This window comes from Penicillium malachiteum (assembly GCF_028827825.1).
Source record: "Penicillium malachiteum strain IBT 17515 chromosome Unknown utg000004l:1.0-4883003.0:1.0-4884900.0, whole genome shotgun sequence".
NCBI lineage: Eukaryota > Fungi > Ascomycota > Eurotiomycetes > Eurotiales > Aspergillaceae > Penicillium > Penicillium malachiteum.
The window spans coordinates 3,363,650-3,384,466 of NW_026643097.1; the positions used below are offsets into that span (position 1 = coordinate 3,363,650).

General features: G+C 47.1%; 7 protein-coding genes across 7 annotated transcripts; 1 reads left to right on the forward strand and 6 right to left on the reverse strand.

Moving 5' to 3' along the window:
* Window positions 1-361: 361 nt before the first annotated feature.
* N7483_009331 (uncharacterized protein) lies at window positions 362-1,244 on the reverse strand (the record flags this gene model as incomplete). Its single annotated transcript, XM_057092758.1, has 2 exons — window positions 362-1,024; window positions 1,086-1,244. 2 exons carry the CDS (start codon window positions 1,242-1,244, stop codon window positions 362-364), a joined length of 822 nt encoding a protein of 273 aa, XP_056943932.1.
* A 231-nt stretch (window positions 1,245-1,475) lies between these two features.
* Window positions 1,476-3,272, reverse strand: N7483_009332 (DUF890 domain protein; the record flags this gene model as incomplete). Its single annotated transcript, XM_057092759.1, has 10 exons — window positions 1,476-1,904; window positions 1,969-2,232; window positions 2,285-2,375; window positions 2,426-2,555; window positions 2,604-2,677; window positions 2,729-2,827; window positions 2,879-2,889; window positions 2,948-3,023; window positions 3,077-3,124; window positions 3,193-3,272. 10 exons carry the CDS (start codon window positions 3,270-3,272, stop codon window positions 1,476-1,478), a joined length of 1,302 nt encoding a protein of 433 aa, XP_056943933.1.
* A 386-nt stretch (window positions 3,273-3,658) lies between these two features.
* On the reverse strand, window positions 3,659-6,196 carry N7483_009333 (GcvT family protein; the record flags this gene model as incomplete). The annotated part of the gene is made up of 1 exon (XM_057092760.1): window positions 3,659-6,196. One exon carries the CDS (start codon window positions 6,194-6,196, stop codon window positions 3,659-3,661), a length of 2,538 nt encoding a protein of 845 aa, XP_056943934.1.
* Window positions 6,197-7,080: 884 nt separating this feature from the next.
* N7483_009334 (bZIP transcription factor) lies at window positions 7,081-8,109 on the forward strand (the record flags this gene model as incomplete). The annotated part of the gene is made up of 1 exon (XM_057092761.1): window positions 7,081-8,109. The coding sequence occupies one exon, from the start codon at window positions 7,081-7,083 to the stop codon at window positions 8,107-8,109; it is 1,029 nt and encodes a 342-aa protein (XP_056943935.1).
* Window positions 8,110-8,545: 436 nt separating this feature from the next.
* Window positions 8,546-10,245, reverse strand: N7483_009335 (MFS transporter; the record flags this gene model as incomplete). The annotated part of the gene is made up of 4 exons (XM_057092762.1): window positions 8,546-9,145; window positions 9,203-9,478; window positions 9,538-9,777; window positions 9,865-10,245. The coding sequence occupies 4 exons, from the start codon at window positions 10,243-10,245 to the stop codon at window positions 8,546-8,548; spliced, it is 1,497 nt and encodes a 498-aa protein (XP_056943936.1).
* Window positions 10,246-11,370: 1,125 nt separating this feature from the next.
* On the reverse strand, window positions 11,371-13,999 carry N7483_009336 (uncharacterized protein; the record flags this gene model as incomplete). Its single annotated transcript, XM_057092763.1, has 3 exons — window positions 11,371-13,021; window positions 13,103-13,736; window positions 13,795-13,999. 3 exons carry the CDS (start codon window positions 13,997-13,999, stop codon window positions 11,371-11,373), a joined length of 2,490 nt encoding a protein of 829 aa, XP_056943937.1.
* A 975-nt stretch (window positions 14,000-14,974) lies between these two features.
* Window positions 14,975-18,508, reverse strand: N7483_009337 (LEA domain protein; the record flags this gene model as incomplete). Its single annotated transcript, XM_057092764.1, has 3 exons — window positions 14,975-15,496; window positions 15,564-18,161; window positions 18,206-18,508. 3 exons carry the CDS (start codon window positions 18,506-18,508, stop codon window positions 14,975-14,977), a joined length of 3,423 nt encoding a protein of 1,140 aa, XP_056943938.1.
* Window positions 18,509-20,817: the final 2,309 nt, after the last annotated feature.

Sequence of the window (20,817 nt, forward strand, 5' to 3'; positions counted from 1 at the left end):
TGGTTGGAGATTTCAATATTGCTTAAAAAAGGGCAGTTCCGAGTCTAGATCCTCACCAGCACTCGCGGTGGATTTCCAAAGATCCATTCGAAATCCCGAGATCCACCAAAAACATCAGCTGCAGGTGGGTACTGCTAGTGTTCACGATGTTCTTGTTTCCCTTCTCATAGTCTGTGATGTAAAATCATCTCGTAGTAACTTGAAGCGTGTAAATATCAATTCCAAGCTTGCACATTTCCGGTCCAATATTGAACTTGTATTGAAAGTGAGCACGATATTATGCCCACGGTAAAATTGGCGTATTCACAAGATGTATTGATGTACACAACGTCGACAGGTCTATTTGTACAGAACTGAAAGCTTAGAGCTTAGCTTTGCCAGGCGCAAAATTCGAGCCATTCCCCCCTCCAATGGCCTCCACGATAGCATCCACACTGTTCAACATCCAAGTATTACCCTCATCACTGGCCAACCAGCGCATACCTTGCTCACTCTCAACATCACTGGCCCAACTGCCATCTTCCAAAGCCTTTCGAAGACCAAATATATGCGACACAACCTGAGGTCCGACACCAGTTTGAGCACGCAGACAAGCAACGGCGGCGATAGAGGTCAAGACGCGACCGACCACAGCGGTGCCAGAAAGTAAGGCACCATAATTGCTGTGTAGAATATGAACAGGCAGATCTGGATGCGAGTCCCCTAGCTTGTTGTATAGCTTCTTATCAAAGGGTCGATAGATAGAGTCCCATAGCGCTTGACCCCGTTCGCTGATCTCAGTGATATTTGCTGGGGTTGGGAGGCGGGTCGGGGTGGTTGATAGTTGATTGGTGACATTCTCTGGTAGACTAGCCTTAAACGCATTCAGGCAGTTGATCGATCGGGGAATTCCGTTGAAACTGATGCATTTCAACCCAACCTCGCGCATAAGCTCGGCAGCTTGGACTTTATCGAGGGAAGTGGAGGCTAATTGGTAGAGAGCGGCAAGGGATTCAGGTGAGTTCATTGTCATTGTAGCTGCAGTCTGAAACAGATTTTGATTAATATCTAATTCTCTTTTTCTCTGTATCAAGGCATGGACTAACCGACAGGGCGATCCATGATGGGGGTGAAACCTGCTGCGCTTGGGCAGTCTGCTGGATCTTGGAATATACAGAAACAATATTAGCGGGCGCTGGCACCGTGTGTGGCCGGGCAGCCGGAGAGTTGATCAATGCCTTGAGGCTGCTGGAGAGTTTCGACATGTTGTGTATGGGAGTTGAAAGTGAAGGAGAGGGGAAGAGGTGCCGATGCCGGTTTTAACTGCGCGTCATTCCGAGGTTGCTCGGCATCCAAAAGTAAATGCCGAAAGACCCACACCGTATGAGGCGACAACTGAACTTCCAGGAAAAGAGAGTAGAAAGAATACGTAAATCGTGATGATCTTGGTAATAAAGGGTTTGATTAGGATGGCTATCCACAAGCTGAAGCCCCATTTACTTGCTCTCCAATTTTCTCTTCAACATCCCACAGAAACTCTCAAATAACACACTGTCTGTTCCTCTGATCCAGCTAATCAAGACCTCCACGGTATTCCCTGAGGATCCTTGCACATGTGTGAGTTTTAATTGAACTCGCACTCCTAGCTCAACCTCGGGGGGGATGTTGGTTAAGCTGGCCATCGAACCTTGCTCCCCTGCAATCTTCAATTTGCGACGTGCCTGGCGAGACCAGACATTCCCAGAAGCAAAACCGACACCAGCACTTAGTGATTGATCCCAATTCCAATACCACGGGAGCGATCCCAAATCAGCATTCATTGCAGTCATCACAGCATCATAGGTTGTGGATGAAAGAGTGAGTGTGTAATCAGCGGGGAATGGAAGTAAATGTTTTGGGAAACCTGGAATTCCTCGCGCGGAGGTCTTTCAAACTTGGGATTAGATTCGGTTGAGGTGTATGAAAATGGTATATGAAAGGTGAACATACCATAGAAGGTCGCATGTCCCCCCAAGACCAAGCAATGGCCCAGCGTTTCGTCTTATTGCCTTGAACAAACTCGGTCACGGCATAGTTATGGTTGTCTCGCTCCATGAGCGCTTCAACGAGAGTCGTGACACTACTCAACTTGCCAAGCATAGACGTATACCACTGTATCTTAGCACGTAGTTGAAGACTTTCATCAATCATCCGTATCACAAAAGCAGCTTCCCCACCGGGCGTGATCATCTCCACATCAGCCCCAGTGCACGTCTGTAGAAGCTTAGTACGTTTACGAATTAGAGATATGTCAAGGGAGTCCTACTGAGTGGGGAGCATGCGATTTAAGTTCAGCAGTTGCGGTCATCTCTTCGTGGGAGGAGTAAAATGGCGGGTTGCACATTGTGAAATCAAGACTGCCACGGCGTGAGCATAGGATTCTCTATACTTGGGAATTGATACTGACCTTTCGGCTCCAAGTCTGCTTAATGGGAAGAATGGGCCACTAGGGCTGGTCTGAAGAATACTGATCCGCGACTCCAGGCCGTTCAATTCTACATTAGCTTGCGCAGTTTGGATATTGCTCTCGTCGATATCTAGCGTGAATTAGTGACATGTGCCCGCCTCCAATGGGGATATCATACCCGTTGCAAAGAATTTCCACTGGTCTCGAGTCTTGCAGCCTAGCAGAGGATAGATGCTACAGCATCCGGTGCCACTATGGATCTTGTTAGCATGTGTCATGGCAGGGGCTATCGAGATGGCATACATGTCTAGACCTGATACCTTTCTGTTCGGGTCGAAGCTTCTTCGAATACTTCCAGTCGATAAATCAAGCAAGTCTTGAATCCAGAGAATGTAATTTAACCTGAAATGTCAGCAGGCATCCGGCTGAGATTTTCCGCTTTTGGCAACATACCTATTGGGTACCTGTGGTCGTGTCAGTCCGTGATGTTGACTAGAAAGGAAAAATGACAGCTGTACTCACTGGAGGGCAAAGTCGATCTTCTGGTAGTTTGACTTTGAGGCCAAAGTCACGTTGCAGTAAACTGATGGTAAGCTGTCTGAACTCGAGTTAGCCTCTGTAGCACACAGACGCTGCATGGTTTTCTTCTACCTCACAGCGACTGGATCATTGAAGTCTAGCTGCTTGTTCGATTTAAGGCTGGTTTGCTATCAGCATTGACTCCCTCAGTTTTCTAGCTCTTGATTGAGTCTTTTCTCCACACTTACTGCTTGGCGAACTCCGATGATTGTAACGCGAGGGCTTCGAAGTCGACGTCATTCTGGTAGAGGGCGCGTGCGTTCTCCATCGCTGTGATTTTGATAAGATGTCTGGATTTCTTCCTTGATTTGTCGTTTGTTATGAACCTGGATTAATCTGCAGTGTTTCGATTTAGAGAAGTCCAGTGAAAGACTGCCCAGGTGATGTAAAGGTGAAAAGGCAAGAGTTCACCCGTTGTGTTGCGGTGATGAGCTTAGTGCCTGAAATATGAGGCCTCAAGTCTATCGCGTCGGTGATATGCTCAAGTGCTCTGACTCTCTACTACTTTTTATGCTTATTTGAAGTTGAATAAATAGGGAGTTATAAATATTAATAGGGATGTTTATCATGCATATGTAAGCAACGAACCAATGGAAGACCATGAAATAAGAGGAAAGATCATTATGCTATATTGAAATCTCACACCACACGACTCTATAAGCGGGGTTTCGGCTGCTTCTGCAATGTTTGATCGATGAATGGCTTATCATCAAGCAGGCGTCTTGAATCAGGATCATAGAGTGGATCATTGGCGACCGTAGCTTGAATTCGACGACCAAAGTATTCGATCTCAACAACCTGCCCCAGAGAGACAGTGGAAGGAAGCCAAGCATAAGCCACTGGTTTGCGAACCGTGTAACCAAACGCAGCAGTTGTCACATATCCGACTGCTTTTTCGTTATAAAATACCGGCTCTTTACCAAGAACCATCGAACGACCATCATTAATAGTGAGACAACGTAGCAGACGGGTAGGTTTCTGCTTCACAAGGAGTTCAAGTGCCGCTTTGCCAACGTAATCCTCCCATTTGCTCGCACGGACAGCATTCGCGACACCTGCCTCATATGGATTGTGCTCTGAGTTCATATCCACACCGTAGGTACGGTAGCCCTTTTCCAGACGCAAGGCGTTGAATGCACCTCGACCGGCTGCAATGATACCATGATTCTTGCCTGCGCTCCATATGCTATCCCAAAGCCGTCCACCGTATTCGGCGCTTGTTTGAAGCTCCCAGCCTAGCTCACCAACATATGACTTGCGCAGAGCTGTAACTGGAATGCCGTTGACGGTAATATTTCTGACGTCGAGATATGGAAACGATTTGTTGGAGAAATCATCCGGGCTGATAGTGGTTATCACATCTCGTGAGCGAGGACCCCAGAGACCGATGCAGCAGGTGCTACCAGTGATATCTCGCACTTGGACCCATTGTTCCTGTCCGCGAGCTTCTCGGGAGATATAAGCAAAATCAGTTGCTGTGTTGGCACCAACTTGGAAAAGGTCTTTGTCAAGCCGAGCAATAAAGAGATCACTACGGATACCCCCGTGGTTGTTGAGAAGAAGACCATAGCCGATGACGCCCGACTTGGTATTGACATCAGCGGTAGTCAGACGTTGGAGCAGATCAAGTGCACCCGGACCTGAGACTTCAAACCGATGAAAAGACGTCATATCGTACATGGCCACAGCATTGCGGGTCTTCCAGGCCTCAAATGCAACAATGGGGGAATGAAACCTGGACGACCAGGGATCTCTCTCAATGGCTTTCCACTCTGATGGAAGAGAGTTCAGCAACTTCCGGTTTTCCTCGTACCAGAATGGGCGCTCCCAGCCTGCAAGTTCGAGGAAGAAAGCTCCTTGGTCTTTTTGGCGAGAGTGGAATGGGCTGACACGAAGATTGCGGGGAGATTCTTTAGGCTGTGAGGGATGAAGAATGTCATAGATCTCAACAAAGTTTTGTGCGGAGGTTTCGTTGATGTAAGCGCGAGTAAGTTGTACGTCCTCGAATCGAGATAATTCGCACTCGCTTAGATCGATCTGGGATCGACCCGTGGTCAGAACCTCAGCCAAAGCTCGAGCAACACCAGCAGAGTGGGTTACCCAAACCGCTTCAGCTACCCAGAAACCATCTAGATTTGGGGCTTGTCCAACGATGGGTCCGCCATCTGGAGTGAACGAGAAGATTCCATTGAAGCCATCTGCAATTTCGGTGTCGCGGAGGGCAGGCAAAAGCTTCTGGGACTCCTTCCAAGCCGGTTCAAAGTCCTCCTTCGTAAAGTCAAGACGGGATGGCATGTGCTTTTCATCGACATGCTTGGGGGTGAGACCTAGTGACTCTGCGACAACAGGCATCGGGCGATGGCCATAGTATCCGATTCCATATTGCTCGCCATGCTCACGGTAGTAGAGATCCTGGTCTTGGTGTCGTAGTATAGGCAATGTTGCATTCATTCCATTTATCCGTTTATTGACTTCACGACCAGCAAGTTTTGGTACAGCCGCAGTCTTAGCATATTGATGTGCCAGTGGAAGCAAAGGAATAGACACGCCCACCATCGCGCCCAGCTCTACACCCCAGAATCCAGCACAAGAAATGACGATATCGGCTGGAATCGTTCCATCAGGGGTAGTTACGCCTGTCACTCGCGAGTCTGTCTGTTCGATTGCCGTAACAGGTGTCTCACCGATATAGCGGACTCCGGCTTTGCTGGTTCGTTCAATGAGTAGCTGCGTTGCGCGAGCAGCCAAGGCAAGTCCGTCACTGGGAATATAGAATCCGCCTAGTACGACATTTCGATCGAGATGTGGATATAACTCGAGACATTCCTGAGTATTAAGAAGTCGTGACACAATGCCCCATGACGAAGCAAAGCCATGTCTGCGCTTCAGTTCCTCCACTCGAGCCGGCGTCGTGGCTATCTCGAGGCCGCCAACCTGATTGAAGCAACTTTGACCGTCTTTTTCAATTGAGAGCAGTTTCTGGATTGTGTAGCTTGCTAACTTGGTCATAGTCTTGGAAGGACTCGTCTGGAACACAAGGCCCGGTGCATGAGAAGTCGAGCCACCCGGCATATGTAGAGGGCCCTGTTCGACAACGGTAATGTCAGTCCATCCCCGTGATACCAACTCGTCAGCAACATTGGTGCCAACGATCCCGGCACCGATTATGACAACACGCTGTGTGGGGTTCATCGTGAATTAAAATATTAAGTTTGGTACTCGAAAACAGCGGAGTAGCAGGGACTTTGCTTTATTTCAATACTTAATTGATGACACCTCAGCCAAAGCTTGCCCCTCTTGCGGAGAGCTTCTTGTGCCCCTCCCCCGCAGGCATGCTATAATGATTCAATGCGATAGGATTGGCAAATGGTCACAGACGCCCCGCCTCAGCTGGTGGACAGCAGGCTGGATTGCGATACAGGCACTGGGTACACGGTCCAGATGTGAGAATCCGAGCCGGGTCTCGGGTTGTTGGATAAAGTTACCATTTTAGATGGTCGCACCGAGTGCTGATTGGTTTACCAGACATGAATCCTGGAGGAATTCGGATAAGAGCCGCTCACGTGTGCGGATTAAATGCATGATGATACCGGGAAAGGTGGAGAAATTGGGTTAACTTGGCTCGGTTAGATCCAGTAGTGCCATTAATAGTTATCAAAGGTCAGTTCATGGTTGAATTGTGGTAGGGATTGTGTCCAAGTTGGACCGTGATCAACTTTGCTGAGTGGCCATGATAAAGTGAGTCCTGTATTTTGACACTTTTTATTCCGGGAAAACGCGATATTGAACATTTGAAGTCCAAGATTGTATCCGAAGGTCAAATCATGTAAGTTGTGATTTAAGTGTCATTTTGGACAACTTTATGTACTCAGAAGTGTCTTCAAAGGTTGAGGATCTTGAGGATCGAACCCCTTCAATTGGATCGGATTAACTCATTATCCCGAGACCATCATGATTAATAATGAGAACCAACTTCAACATCCATTTGAATCCTCTGCTCTTCTAAGAGTCTTGATAATTGATGATCTATTGTATGCACGCCTTGTACTTCCTCCCTTGTCCTTATCGGGCCGATCATGGTGGATTTGTCCCCCACGGAGAGAAAACGTCAACGAGATCGCCGAGCCCAACAAAATCTTCGCGACAAGAAGTTACGCTATACGGCCAGCCTTGAGCAACAGGTAGCTCACTGTGAGGAGCATCACGATGAAAAAGGTGTTAAACGCCTTCTTGAAATAATTGCAGGACTTCGCAAACAGAATGAAACTTTAATAGCGCGTCAAGCCGCTTTGAAGGGCTTGGTTTCATCTTGGGATGACAAAGTCCAAGAGACCAATGTCCCGAATCCGTGGCTGGCTCAAGGCATGGATTCCGGAAAGTCCAGCAATCCAAAGCCAATGCCAGTTCCAGAAGATTCTGTACCTCTGACGATAATCAAAAATGTCTCGTCTTCCAATATTTGCTCGGTTGAGACATCTCCTTGGAATAAACTTCCGCTTTACTCGGATGATTTTTCGGATATGAAAACAGTGTCTTGTCCCTGGTTCGCCTACCCGGATAAGATCAACGCCTGTCCTGACACGCCATCTTCCCCGCTGGATATTCTCTACGGTAGCCAGACGAACATACTGGCAAACATGATCCACCTTGCGTTAGAGCGTCGTCCAATCCGTGACCCAGAGAGACTGGCTATTGGCTGGATAGTGTATCATTTCTCGCGTTGGATTGTGGCACCCAGTCCAGCAAATTATGAGAGACTCCCTTCTTTCTTGAGACTCACTGAAGATCAACTGACCATACCACACCCAATTGCATTGTCTGGTATTCCCTGGCCCAAAGTACGGTCAAACATGATTCGGCAGTGGCATATATACGATTTGAATCGGGAGGCCTTTTTTGGAATGTTTGCTTGCTGTATAAAAATCAGATGGCCCTGGGGCGTGAAGCTTCTGGAGCGTACAGATGACAACCAGCTACGGATCAAACCCGCTTTCTACGACACGTTTATGAGAGAAGAGGGGTGGGGTATTACCACAGAGTTCATAAGTCGATTTCCTGATTTGATGACGGATGTAGATGTTGATTCGATCATTTTCACAATGTGATTCAAAATGAGATCTATGCCCATATTACCGCGTATGTTCTTTTACCTACCTTTGACCTGTGAGGCCATCCATAAGCATCCAAATTATGCGTCAGTTGAGAGTGCCCAGCAGCGCCGGCTTCAACGTCAAGCTTCGACTTGCAGAGTCCACGATGGATAAGGCATATTGAAGCAAAAACCTGAACTTGAAATGAATTTCATTGACAACTCGTGAACATGTACACATGCGGATGCAGTTCTATTAACAATTATATGAAGAACCTTGAAATATGGAAGTTCTCCGCCAACCGTTCGCCGCCCATGCAAAGATGATCTATATACTATCTAAATCTATTTTGAAACAACTCCAACCTTCGAAGTTGCCTTTGAATTAACTCGCCAACGGCGTATGATTGCCCCGGCGCCTCGGATCCTCCAATTTCACTCCAGCCTCTGGCTTACAGGTTGATAGGCCACTTCTCCCGAATCGTCTTTCCATATTTGACAAAGATGATAGGGACTGGGACGAAAACGAGAGCAATGAAGCCAAGAAGCGAGTTTCCCCAGCCCAAACCAAGAGAGTCGAACATGGGTGTACCAGCTAGGGGAAGCAGAGCACCAACAAGCGATCGAGTCGCTGTCAGAGCGGCATTGGCAGATGCGGCGTAAGCGGGATAACAATCAATGACATATGTCTGAATGGGAATGAAGACACCCATCATGCCAACGCCGAAGGGGAACATGCCAATGATTGGAACAATCCAGAACACATGCTTATCAGCAGTCCAGCCATACCAGAAGAAACTGATGGGGATGATGCAGGCAAAGATGATCATAGTCGGCATACGCATCTCAGGCTCAAACTTGCCACCATTATTAGCGGTCATCTTGCTAACGATCTTATCGTTCGTGATAGCCATGATGAAGAGACCACATGCAAAGCCCAGTCCGATTCCCAGGTACGCAAGTCCTGATAATCCAACACTGAATCCGTAAGTGCTGGTGAACACATCGGAGATGGTTGTGAAAAAGAGGTACAAAAGTCCGTAAACAAAAGACTAATCCCAATATTAGCAACTTTACCATATCAATAATTCATGATCCACTGGTCTTACCATGTATATGCAAAGGAAAGCAACAATAGGCGACTTAACAAGTAACAATGCCGGCCGCAAGAGGCTGCGCTTTAGAACCTGGCCAGGCGATAGTTTCTCCTTTCCAACATCATAGACACTTTCCAAGTCGGTACGACCAAGCTCCTTTGCCATCTTGGCCACCTTCCATTTAATGATAACAGGAGCGTATGTCTCTTTGTTGAATACCTCAATGCCGAGCTGCATAGCACCACCAACGATGAGCAGAAGCCAGAAAATCCATTGCCAGCTCACCTCCTCACCGAGGAAGCCGCCAGCAATTGGACCGACCACGGGGCCAATCAAAGGACCCATACTCCAAATCGAAGTCGCTTTTCCACGAGTCTCTCGTGGAAGAGATCGGCAACGACACCAGCACCGAGGGTGATACATGCGGATCCTCCGATACCAGCGAATAGACGACAGACGATAAGAGTTTCAATGTTCTTCGAGAGGGCGCATCCAATCTGCCAAACCACGAAGAACCAGTTGGCGACACTTAAGACGACCCGACGACCATAAATTTCACTGAGAGGGGCGAGAAAGAGAGGACCGAACTAATAGAGACGAGCTTGTTAGATAAATAGTTTCTCCAAATATACTGCAAAAGATAAATCTCCCAGGACATGGTGACATCAACTTACTGTGTATCCAATAAGGTAGATGCTAACACTGAGCGCCAGAATGATTTCATTAGTCTCACCAAATTGTTCACCCATGTAAACAACAGCTGGTGAGAACATGCTAGAGGCAAGTGGTGAAACTAAAGTGAAAGCACTGATCAAGCCCAGTAAGATCCATTTTTTGCTGTCAGGGAAATTTTGAGGGTTTTCAGGATCATCTTGACCCTCCCAGCCAATTATCCCCTGGCTGAGATCGGTTTCTGGGTATAGTGGTTGATTCGTAGGTTGTTTGGTAGGCTCATCCAAGTTGCTAGGCTGTTTTTCAAGACTAGATTGCTTCTCGAAGGATAATTCCTCCAAAGTGGAATTCGCCGAGCTTGTATTGGGTTCTTCTTCTCCCATCTTTGTTGAAATTGGAACTATTGATTATATCGATAGGAAATATCAAGTAGGAAGTTAGTGTAAACGTCGTAATACCCTGGCGTCGAGTGTAGAGGGAAGGTTTACTAGTAAGGGCTTGTACTAGTAGACTAGTGAAAATCAATATAAGAAAAAAGAAGGGACGAAATCACTAGATGGATAAGAAAAAACTAAATTATCAATAGGGATATTTACAGGCTATATATGAGTCTACTAGTATTGATCCACCTACACAATGGGCCCAAAAAATCAATTTCTATACGTGCTTAGCGACCTTCCAAGGTTGGGGGGGCTTCGTTTTGCCGTATAAGAGAGCTCCACATAAGACAGAAATGATTCAGCGCTGCTAAAATGATCATATAATATCCAATTAACGTGCTTAAAAGTTATCAAAAGTGGAGCTCTGAATCAGCCCCCAAATTTTGTCCAATTAATACATAGAACATATTTTATTATGCGATTCATAGTGCACTTCTTCATTTATGCTACCTATTATGTGTCCATTTTTATGTCTTCGGATGTTAGACATCCACGGATTATGCAGCCTTGTGCCATCAATCCATGGATACACCCGAGTCCGTAACTGAATGACTCCGGTGTTCTTAGGATGAGATCTTCCGACATCTAGAGTCGTGGGTTAAGTTCTTAGACCAACCTCATCTCCGGGTAAATAGTATAACTCCGGCCCCCTTTCCGAGTTCAACTTATATGGCCTCCAATAGTCACCTGGGCAGCCCTGGAGGGGTTATCGCATGATGATATACATGTGGAGCCCAAACTAGGGGCAAGGATATAAATGATCTGGAATCACAGCACAGAGCCAAAGGTGGAGCCCTGAAGAGAAAGACTCGTGGCTAATCTACCCACTATACAAAATCACGGGCCCGCTCTCCTAAAATGGGTAAAGGTGCCCAAGAAACTTGAAACATTGAAGATCAACAATTGAACATTGAATGGCTCGAAAATAGTCATATTATAGTACTGTGTCAATGTACATATTATGTGATTCCCAGACAAGCAAAGTATAACACAAAGGGGTATCTCGTTAACGTCGTATGTATTAATGCATAAAATAAAGTAAGCGGGCTTGACCCACAAAAGTAAGATTCAAGTTGGAAGATTCCAGATGAAATCTAAAGCACCCCCTTCACACATGGGGAATTGGGCACTATTACTCATTCCGAATGGTGCCATTGAGGGATCAAAAGGCAAAGAGAGCCAGTCATCTGACATGTCATTTATGGATGGCATGAAGCCTAGGTCGGATGGTAGGTCTTGTGATACCGGAGTATTGATTTCATTGGTGCGGTCGCCTGCATCAGGCCAACCAGGAGGGCCCATGGATGACCGACGAGGAGGACCTCTACTGGTTTTGATTGCTCGAGAGGATGCCAACAGATGATGGCGCAAACGAGCGACATGCATATCCAAAAGCGTGGCGTAGCGAGTGCTGAGATGAACATCATCCAGTGCATTGGATTTGAGAGCACTGATGCTTTTCTCAAGCACTTCGAGAGACTCTCTCAATGTTGCTTCTCTAGTTCCTAGACTGAGAGCCTTCATTAGAAAGATCGAGGCACTTGTGATGCGCAGGACAATGCGAACTGGTGAGAATCGCAATGCCCCTGTCTCGGCAAGGTGGACAACTTTGCGCAGTATTTGACAACAGCCGTCAATGACCTCTTGAATGTACTCATAATCAGTTGGATCAATAGTCATCGGGCGCATATCATCGAAGTTTGGGTCAGCATCTGCGATGGCACGCTCGACAACAGCTTGCATACCAACCGAATGTGTGTACACACGGACAAAGTGATATTCGATAAAAAGATCATTATAGAAGAAATTGTCCAGCATCTGCGGCTGCAAATATTTGTCTTTCCACTGATTGAGTAAAGGTCGGAAATGGTCGAGCAGTCCAACATAACGACCACTGTGTAGTTGTTGGCGTGCAAATTTAGCTGATGGAAAGAACATATCCGTTACCGATTGTGCCAACTTTGTCAGTTCGATCCAGGAGTCCATAAAAACTAGCCAGGTACTTCCAGGTTGACTTAAGCCTCGAGGCTTACGTCCGCCTAAAACGGCATGATTGAGCGATTGAGGAATGGGTGACATGCACCCAATGCGCCAGGCCAGCTGGTTGATATAGACATATAGCAATCGTTGGACTCGCTGGCGCCTCAGAGCCATTTGCTCTCTCCATTGTACATCATCGTCTGTAGACTCGTTTTCCTCTGTCTCAAAAATGCCTAATTCGTGTGCAAGAGAGAGCGCACAGCCCAATAGCATCCACGACATCTGGTCAGACCTTCTTGATGGTTCAATCATATCCTCTAACCATCTATTCGCAGATCGGTCACTGGAATCTTTAGAACCTGAGACTTTCTGTGGCGTAGAAATCAAATCATCATCCCAGCCATCAGTCTCGGGTGGAAAGTGCAATGACCGGGGGTGCCACTCTGCCATCAACAACAATGCCTCAACGGTACCGAGACTTCTAACCTTGGACTTGGTTGACTTTTCTTGTCCAAAGATTAGTCGCATCGTCAACTGCTGACAATGTTGCCAGAGTCGGTGGTGAATGAAAAAATTCCGCGACTCGCCACCAGCTCCTGGCAAAATATGATAGCGAGAAGAGATCATGAGGATTGTACAGCAAAGAACTGGCTCGCGGGTGATAAGAGAGTAATGGTTTTGATGATCGGAATAAAAGTCAGTGAGAATGGGAGATAAACATGACATGTTTTTGAAGAAGCTGCAAGTTTATTTGTCAGTAAACGAGCTTGGGTTTGTTTCAGAGCCAGACAGAAAGATAGGCATAACCATATAGACTTACAGGTCAATGAAGGTCACTGCCTCTCGAGCTGTGAACCATCCCATTCTGACAAAGCGACATGCTTCCCATATGTCCAGAGTACTTTGCCTTGTTTCAGCTAGGTCTACTGGATGTGCGGTACGCGGAACAGGCTCGAAAGGTATTGGACTTTCATAGTTGCGTGATGTATGTCTTTCCTTCATACTCGAATATCCATTCTTCGAATTATCGCCACCTGATGGGCTGGGTTCATGCAGCGCATTATCCTCTTGGTTTTGCGCTGTGGCTGCCTCGAATAGAATATTCAAGGCATCATTTCCACTCGCAACGACTGTTCGCATCATGGAGTTCGTCAAACTTGAATTGGACAGGTGCCGATGATCTTTGCTAGCATATGGCGATGCATGATTTCCATGGCTTAGGATGTCCGCTGTAGTCCTTGGGCTGATACCGATACGAGGACTCTGGTTGTGTTGAAGGGATGCAGAACGTGTATTACTGGGAGGCCAGCCAGGTTGAAAGGGACTTGAACCCGGATACTGCGAGGGTGACTGATCTGAATGTGCAAATCTTTTTCTGGATGCATCTGAGATCGCTTCAGGAAGTATCTGCTCTGTTCCTGGAGATATTTGATCTTCGGCGTCTATTGATCGACCTGCATAACTGGTGAGCGAGAGCTAAAAGCTGTGTTATGGGTTCTAGGATCAACGAACCACGCTTGCGGGACCTCTCCCAGGCCCGCTTCTCAGGGAATACGCAATCCCTCATTTCTCTGCGACATCGAGCACAGGGTGGGCCGATCGGTAACCCATCTGGGCCGGTACCTAAATCGCACTTAGCCTTGCGTTGCCGACAAGGAATGCAGGCCTTGTATGTGCGCTGATACGGCCGGTCTGGGCGGGACGGCCTTGCATCCATGATCAGCCGTGCCGCTTTGAGTCAAATGGATAAATCAGACGACTGATATTAGCAATAGAAAAGGCCGTAAAGTGCCTGGTGAGTGTGGATGTTTTGGAGGGGAAGACACGGAACATTGGGTGCGGGCCTCAATTAACCGACGTTTTCCGCGTGAAAGTTCCGTCGATAAGCCGATAAGATACCTCCTTATCAGCTTATCGAGCCTTGTGCTGCAAATCGGATGAGTAGATCATATATAAGCCTCACTTGATGTATCAATTAGAATATCTGGTCTCAAGATTTGAAACATTGCAAGGGCGATGTTTGACTTCTTATATCTGAGTTATAACCTTGGAGAGACCTGTGGCTTCTCACTATCTTAACAGCCTGAGTGGCCCTACCTAGTATAGTATGTACTTGTGAAGATGGAGGGGAAGGATACCATGAGTATAAAGAAAATGCCTACCTGGGCACCTGGGGTGTTTGAATCAATGTCCACGGTTTATGTTTGAACGCACATGTGCATGTGGTATATCTAACACGTCACGGTCCTAGGTAGGTATATCCGAGTCCTGGCAATTTGGGATTGAGGAAGGTCAATAACTCATAGTCTGTATGAAATTGAAAGACATCTCGCTTGAAAACCACTGGAAATTAGGTATAGATACATCATTTTGAACCAAACATTGAGGAACTTGCGCAACCATCATGTGGAACATCGAACAGCTCGAGTCGGAATATCAGAATCACAATCATATATGTACTAACAAACAGAGCATCATGATGAAGAATAAAGCTTGAAGAACTGGAAACATCAAATATCCGACATTTTGAAACAGGCAGGCATTCAACCTGAACACATGAAACAAATAAAAAGAAATCAAGCAGAAAGTTGTTAAAAGCCACTGGCATGAATTGTAAGAAACCAACAAGCATTTGAAAGCCACAAAAATAGGGACTCAGAGCATGAATCAAAGATTACCTTCACAAACCGCATTACTTTCCACCCAGGCCGAGCGCATCTGTCAACGAACCCAGTCCCAGTCCGCTGATCAATTTATCCAATCCCAATCCTCCCAGGATACCATTCAGAAGACCACCCAAGCCAAGACCATCCAAAAGACGGCCAACCAGAGTCAAGACACCATTCAACAGTAATCCAACAGCGGCAATGATCTGGAACAGTGGCTCGGAGAGTAAGCCCCAAAGAGGGTTGAGCTTCTTCTTGGCATGAGGCATGTCTGCAATGAGTCTCTTTCCTTTATCAATCGTTGTGACAACAGTCTCAGTCAAGGTCTTCAGCAGGTCAGCCAGTTGATTCTCTTCCGGAGTAGCATCACGCGAGGAAGCGCGAGCCTTGGCTGTTGCTGCGATACGACCATCGGGATCGAGAGCACGGACTGCACCATTGCACTCTTGAAGGATCTGGCCTCCTTTCTCGAGAAGGGGCTTGACATCCTTCACAAGCTTCTCTTCGTCAAGTTCGTCCTTCGGGGTGCGATCGGCTTTCTCGATTTTCTATAGTGAAGAACAATGTTAACATTTATCCTGGAGTCTCCATTCAGAGGCTTGGTGGGCAACATACATCGGTGATCTGATCGCAGATCGGCTTAATTTGATCCAAGGTCTGTCGAAGAATGGAAATCATCTTCTCCGCCAGCTGACGATCATGTTCAGCTTTAGCTCGGGCTTCTAGCTCCTCTGGAGATGGGCCTTCTTCTTCCACCTCGGGCTCCTCCTCAGGCTCCTCCTCAGGCTCCTCCTCAGGAATGTGCTCAAGCAGAGTACATTCACCGATCTTGTTGCCCTCATTATCAACAACATAGCCGTTATCGTCAATGGTCTTGCCAACCAGAGTGGCCAGGTTTCCAGAAGTCAGCTTGCCAATGAGTTCTCCATCAGCATCGCGGACTTCACCAGCCTTGTTGATCTTGCGACCAGACATTGGGCTGATATCACGGGCCTTTTCCTCAGGCTCCCACCGTTCGGCCTTGCCGATGGTGTTGCCGTTCTTGTCCACGACATCACCATCCTCATCCACCTTACGGCCAAGCAGGCGCTTGGCATCGCCCTCAATCAGACGTCCAATGATTCGACCAGCATCAGTGACGACACCATCCTTGCCGACTTCAGCACTGTCAAAGCCGAAGAATGGACCTTCTGCCTTGTGTTGTTGCCCGCCAGGGATGAGCTCGGCACGACCAATGACTTTGCCATCATCGCCCCAGATTTGACCTTTGCCATCGACCTTACGACCAGCGAGACGCTTGTCACCTTCGGTGATTCGTCCAAAGATAGCGCCGGTAGCAGGATCAACGACATTGCCGGATTTGTTAACAACCTTGCCCTCGAGGATTGACAAATCCTCCTCAGCGGGGGCTTCCTCCTCAGGAGGCTCATAAGGCTCAGCACGACCCTTGACATTGCCGTACTTGTCAGTGATCTCGCCATCCTCGTCAACAGCACGACCACGCAGTCTCTTTGCGTCGCCTTCAACAAGCTTTCCAACAATAGAACCTTCTTCATCCTCCACAAAGCCATCCTTTGTGACAACCAGGCTCTCCAAGCCAGCAAATGGCCCTTCAGGCTTGTTCTCAAGTTCCTCTTGAGGGATGAGTTCGACGCGGCCGACAACCTTCTTGCCGTCATAGATTTCGCCATCCTCAATCTTCTTGCCGGCAAGTTCCTTGGGATTACCCTCCACAACGCGGGCAATGGGGAATCCCTCAGGTCCGATGACATATCCGGCCTTGTTGCATCTCAATCCATCGAGAACAGAAAGGTCATCGACAGGTTCCTCCTCCTCAGGCTCAGGTTCGGGTTCTTCGTATCGCTCTGCCCGTCCAATGACGGAGCCATGACGGTCAAGGACTTCACCGTCCTCGTCAACGCCACGACCAAGAAGCTTCTTTGCGTCGCCTTCGATGAGCTTTCCGACGCGTGTCTGGTTCTCGTCTTCGATCCAGCCGTCTTGGCCAACAACGAGACCTTCCAGGCCAGCAAAGGGACCCTCCTCGTCTTTGTCATCTTCGACTGGAAGGGCCTTCACCTTACCGATGATATTGCCTCGGTTGTCCCAGAATTGACCCTTCGCATCAAGAGTGGCACCAACCCGTGACAGCTTTTTGGGATCGCCCTCGATAACTTCACCAACAGGCTTGCCAGTGGCTTGATCGATGACGTATCCGCGCTTGTTGCACTTTAGGCCTTCAAGAGTATCAAGGGTTGGAATATGCTGGGAGACCTGGTCGACTGCATCCTCGGCGGCCTCTTCAATATCTTCAGCGATGTCTTCAACGTTCAATTTTTCGTTGGCGTCGTCCAGGACCTCTTCAGCATTGACATCAGCTCCGTCAACAGCGTCTTCAGCGGTCTCCTCGACTTCATCGAGATCGGGAACATTCTCTTCGATGGTTGATTTGGCTTGGTCGACATGGTGGATGTTATCTTCAGCGGTTGACTTGACTTGGTCAACTTCTTCCGGTACGGCCTCATCAGCCACGTTGTCTGCAACATCCTCGACATCGTCTAGAACGTCGTTGGCTTCATCAAGAGGTAGACCATCTTGGGCGTCTTCGAATTCGTCATCAACATCCTCCTTGGCGCCATCGACTTGTTCGGTCGCATCGCCAACAGCGTCTTCAATGGCAGCCTTTTGCTCCTCCACAGGGATCAACTCAGCGCGACCGATGGCATCACCTTCGTCATCGACAATTTCACCCGCATCATTGAGGGTGTATCCAATCAAGTCCTCCGGATCACCTTCAACGATCTTGCCAACAATCTGACCTGCGGAGTTCTTGATAACACCTCCATCCGAGACTGGCAGACCTTCAAGCTGAGCAAGATCGGTAACCACATCCTCAAGATCCTCGAGCTTCGACTGAGCTTCGTCTGGGATGTTTTGAACTCCATCAACTGCATCATGCAGCACATCGACACGGCCGATCAAGTCACCTTCCTCATCGATGATCTCACCCTCATCGCCCACAGTCTGGCCAACGAGGTCCTCAGGATCACCTTCGACAACTTCACCCAAGGGATTCCCATTTTTACCAAAGATCTTTCCACCATCTGCGACACGGAGACCGGTCAAGGAAGACAAATCAATTGGGATAGCCTGAGAAATCGACTTGGCACCATTCTGAACAGTATCCTTGGCCTTTCCAGCAAGGCCCTTGACCTTACCGGTAAGACCAGAGGCAGCTCTCAAGGGAGTAGCGGAACCAGAAGCTTGAGAAACAGCATCATCGCGAGGGGAGATAGGACGACGTTGTTCGGAGGAGAGAGACTTTTTCTTTGATTTGGGGAAGGAGTTTCGGGGATAGATTGCTCGTAGATATCATCTTGAATCGGCTTAGGCTCCTTGGTAGCGAGCTTGCGGGTGGGTGTCTTCTTCACAGCCTTGGGGCTGTTAGTGACACTGGGTTTCGAGGCGGCACTGGAGCCGGAGCCTTTTCTTGATTTGATAGGGGTTCCGTTCTTTGAACCGAGTTTGGGGGGTGCTTTGCTCACTGCAGGGGATGACATCTTGATGTTGCGATTGGAACCTCTGAGTTGATAGCAGTAAGGTTGGTTGAGAGTAACTAACTAGTGTTGTAGTATTGAACTTGGATAGATCTCGATCAAAAGGGTCTCAGACTTGAACTAGAGACTGCGATGCTTCGTAGTGACGTGTTCTGAAGTTCGTAGCGTTGAGATTGTAGATTGAGACAAAAAGATAGGAGTACAATAGCTTAGACCAAATAGCTAAGGTTTCGGACTAATGCAAAAGATATTAAGAAATTGGAGTAGGAACAGGAAATTTCAAAGAATTTTGGAATGGCCTGGTGAGTGTTTGAGTGAAATATATTGGAATTCTAATATCATTCAGGTTGATCGTGAACTAGGCTGGCTATATACCTCCTACGATGTATCCGGGAACTGAAGTATGAACCTGAATTGAGATAGAAACCCTACTACGTCATGGGTATTGATATCATCTTTCATCTCATGTCCTCGTCCAATCCCTGCTATCCAAAAGGTAGATCGATCCCAAAGCTTCTGCAGGGTGCAACAGGGCAAAATCGTAATATGGAGTGGATTCTAGAGCCACAATGTACCCATCAGTTAACCCTTCCCGCATCATCATGGTGGGTCTGGCAGCTCGGCGTTTGATCAAAACGTGTCGACAGATGGACGATCCTTGTGTCCAGCCCCGATGATGGACGAATGAGCTTGTGGATCTCGTGTGACAGATATTGAAGGATGTGGAGTATTGTATGACATGACGCGGAGGAATAAGTAAAGTTGCATGAAAGTTCTAAGAGTTATAGTTTTGTAGAGAATTATCTAAAGGATTACTGCCTTTTTGTATACTGATTCAAACTTGAAGGTGTACGACATACATGATAGAGATTGTTGTATGTATCCATTCCACCCCCATGCTCTTTTGTCTCAATATCTTCCAATATCCCTGCAACTTCATATAAGTCGAACTTCGCAGCTCATTCCCAAATTCTAATACACAAGATACTGGATATACCAAGGGGAACTTTTCCATATTAAACAGGCACTTATTATGACTGGTCACCTAGGCGTTGAGCCATGGAAACAAGTTGGCCACCTCATTTGAATAAAACAAGCCTGGACGAATAAGATATCAGTATGCAATATCGGACACTTTTTCCACAATGCGGTGTAATTTGCCCCCCTCATAAGGTGTTATCAATTACTATTTCGTGTACCTGTGTGGCTGATGACTTGGAAAGATGAAACTTGTTTGGTCAACCTGTCAGCCTCCACGTCGAACTTGCAGCACAATTTCATTAAATTTACTATGAGGCGATAATCATGGATCATCATTACATCAGATAGGGACGATGCACATGTGCCAGTGGTTGTTGGACAGTGCAACACGGCTAAAATCTGACAGTGATCAGTCTATTACTAGTACAAACATTCCAAGGTTAACTCAAGAACACAAGCAACTACTACGGTTGAGTCTCTTTTTCTTAAGAGAAAATTAGTAGTCATTCTCGAACAACTTGAATGTCATTATTTTCTCCAGTCTGACCCAACTTGGATGATGCGTTTTGGAAATACTCGAATTTCCGGGGTAGTACCTTCAAGTTGTTCTTTACCATGAGAATAAACTTGGCAGAGCACATGTGCAGTACACACCTGGACACCATATATTGCTATGACCAGGGTCACCTTGTTAACCGCCACATTACCTAGGTAATGGGGGGAGAACCGAGCACCAATGACCCAAAACCCCCCCTCGGCCGGATGAGATCATGATCGATCGGGCGCTTCATCATTTTTAATCTATTTTGAGTGGAGCCTTCAGCCACACAAGTCATCCTCCACGACAACTGATATCATCAAGAGAAGTTGAAATTCAAGGCAGGGTAACTCGTATGTTCAACATTGATTAAATGATGTCCTCATCTTTTGATATTCATTTTTTCATCAATTCGAGATCTGTTGAGGGTTGTAGGTAGGACCAGGTCTATATACTTGACATACTTGACGCGTGGAGTCTCGGGCAAAATCAAGGTTCTTAGTGTCAATGTCTTCAAGTTTCCAAGGTTACACAGGTTTTTTTTTATTCATGACTCATTATTCATTATTCATGATTCTTTTTGATTTTTCTTTTCCTGATTCAGCTTTGGACCATGTGTTGTTCTAGATTTTTTGAGACTAAAAATAGCGTCAAATTACCCCAGATAATGTATCTCTCAGGCTACTAGTAAGTAGTAACCACTAGTGGGGCTGCTTAGATCCACCTATTTAATGCATCGAATTATTACCCACCTGTCCACCCACATAGATACAGCTTCATTTCCCTTTTTGAT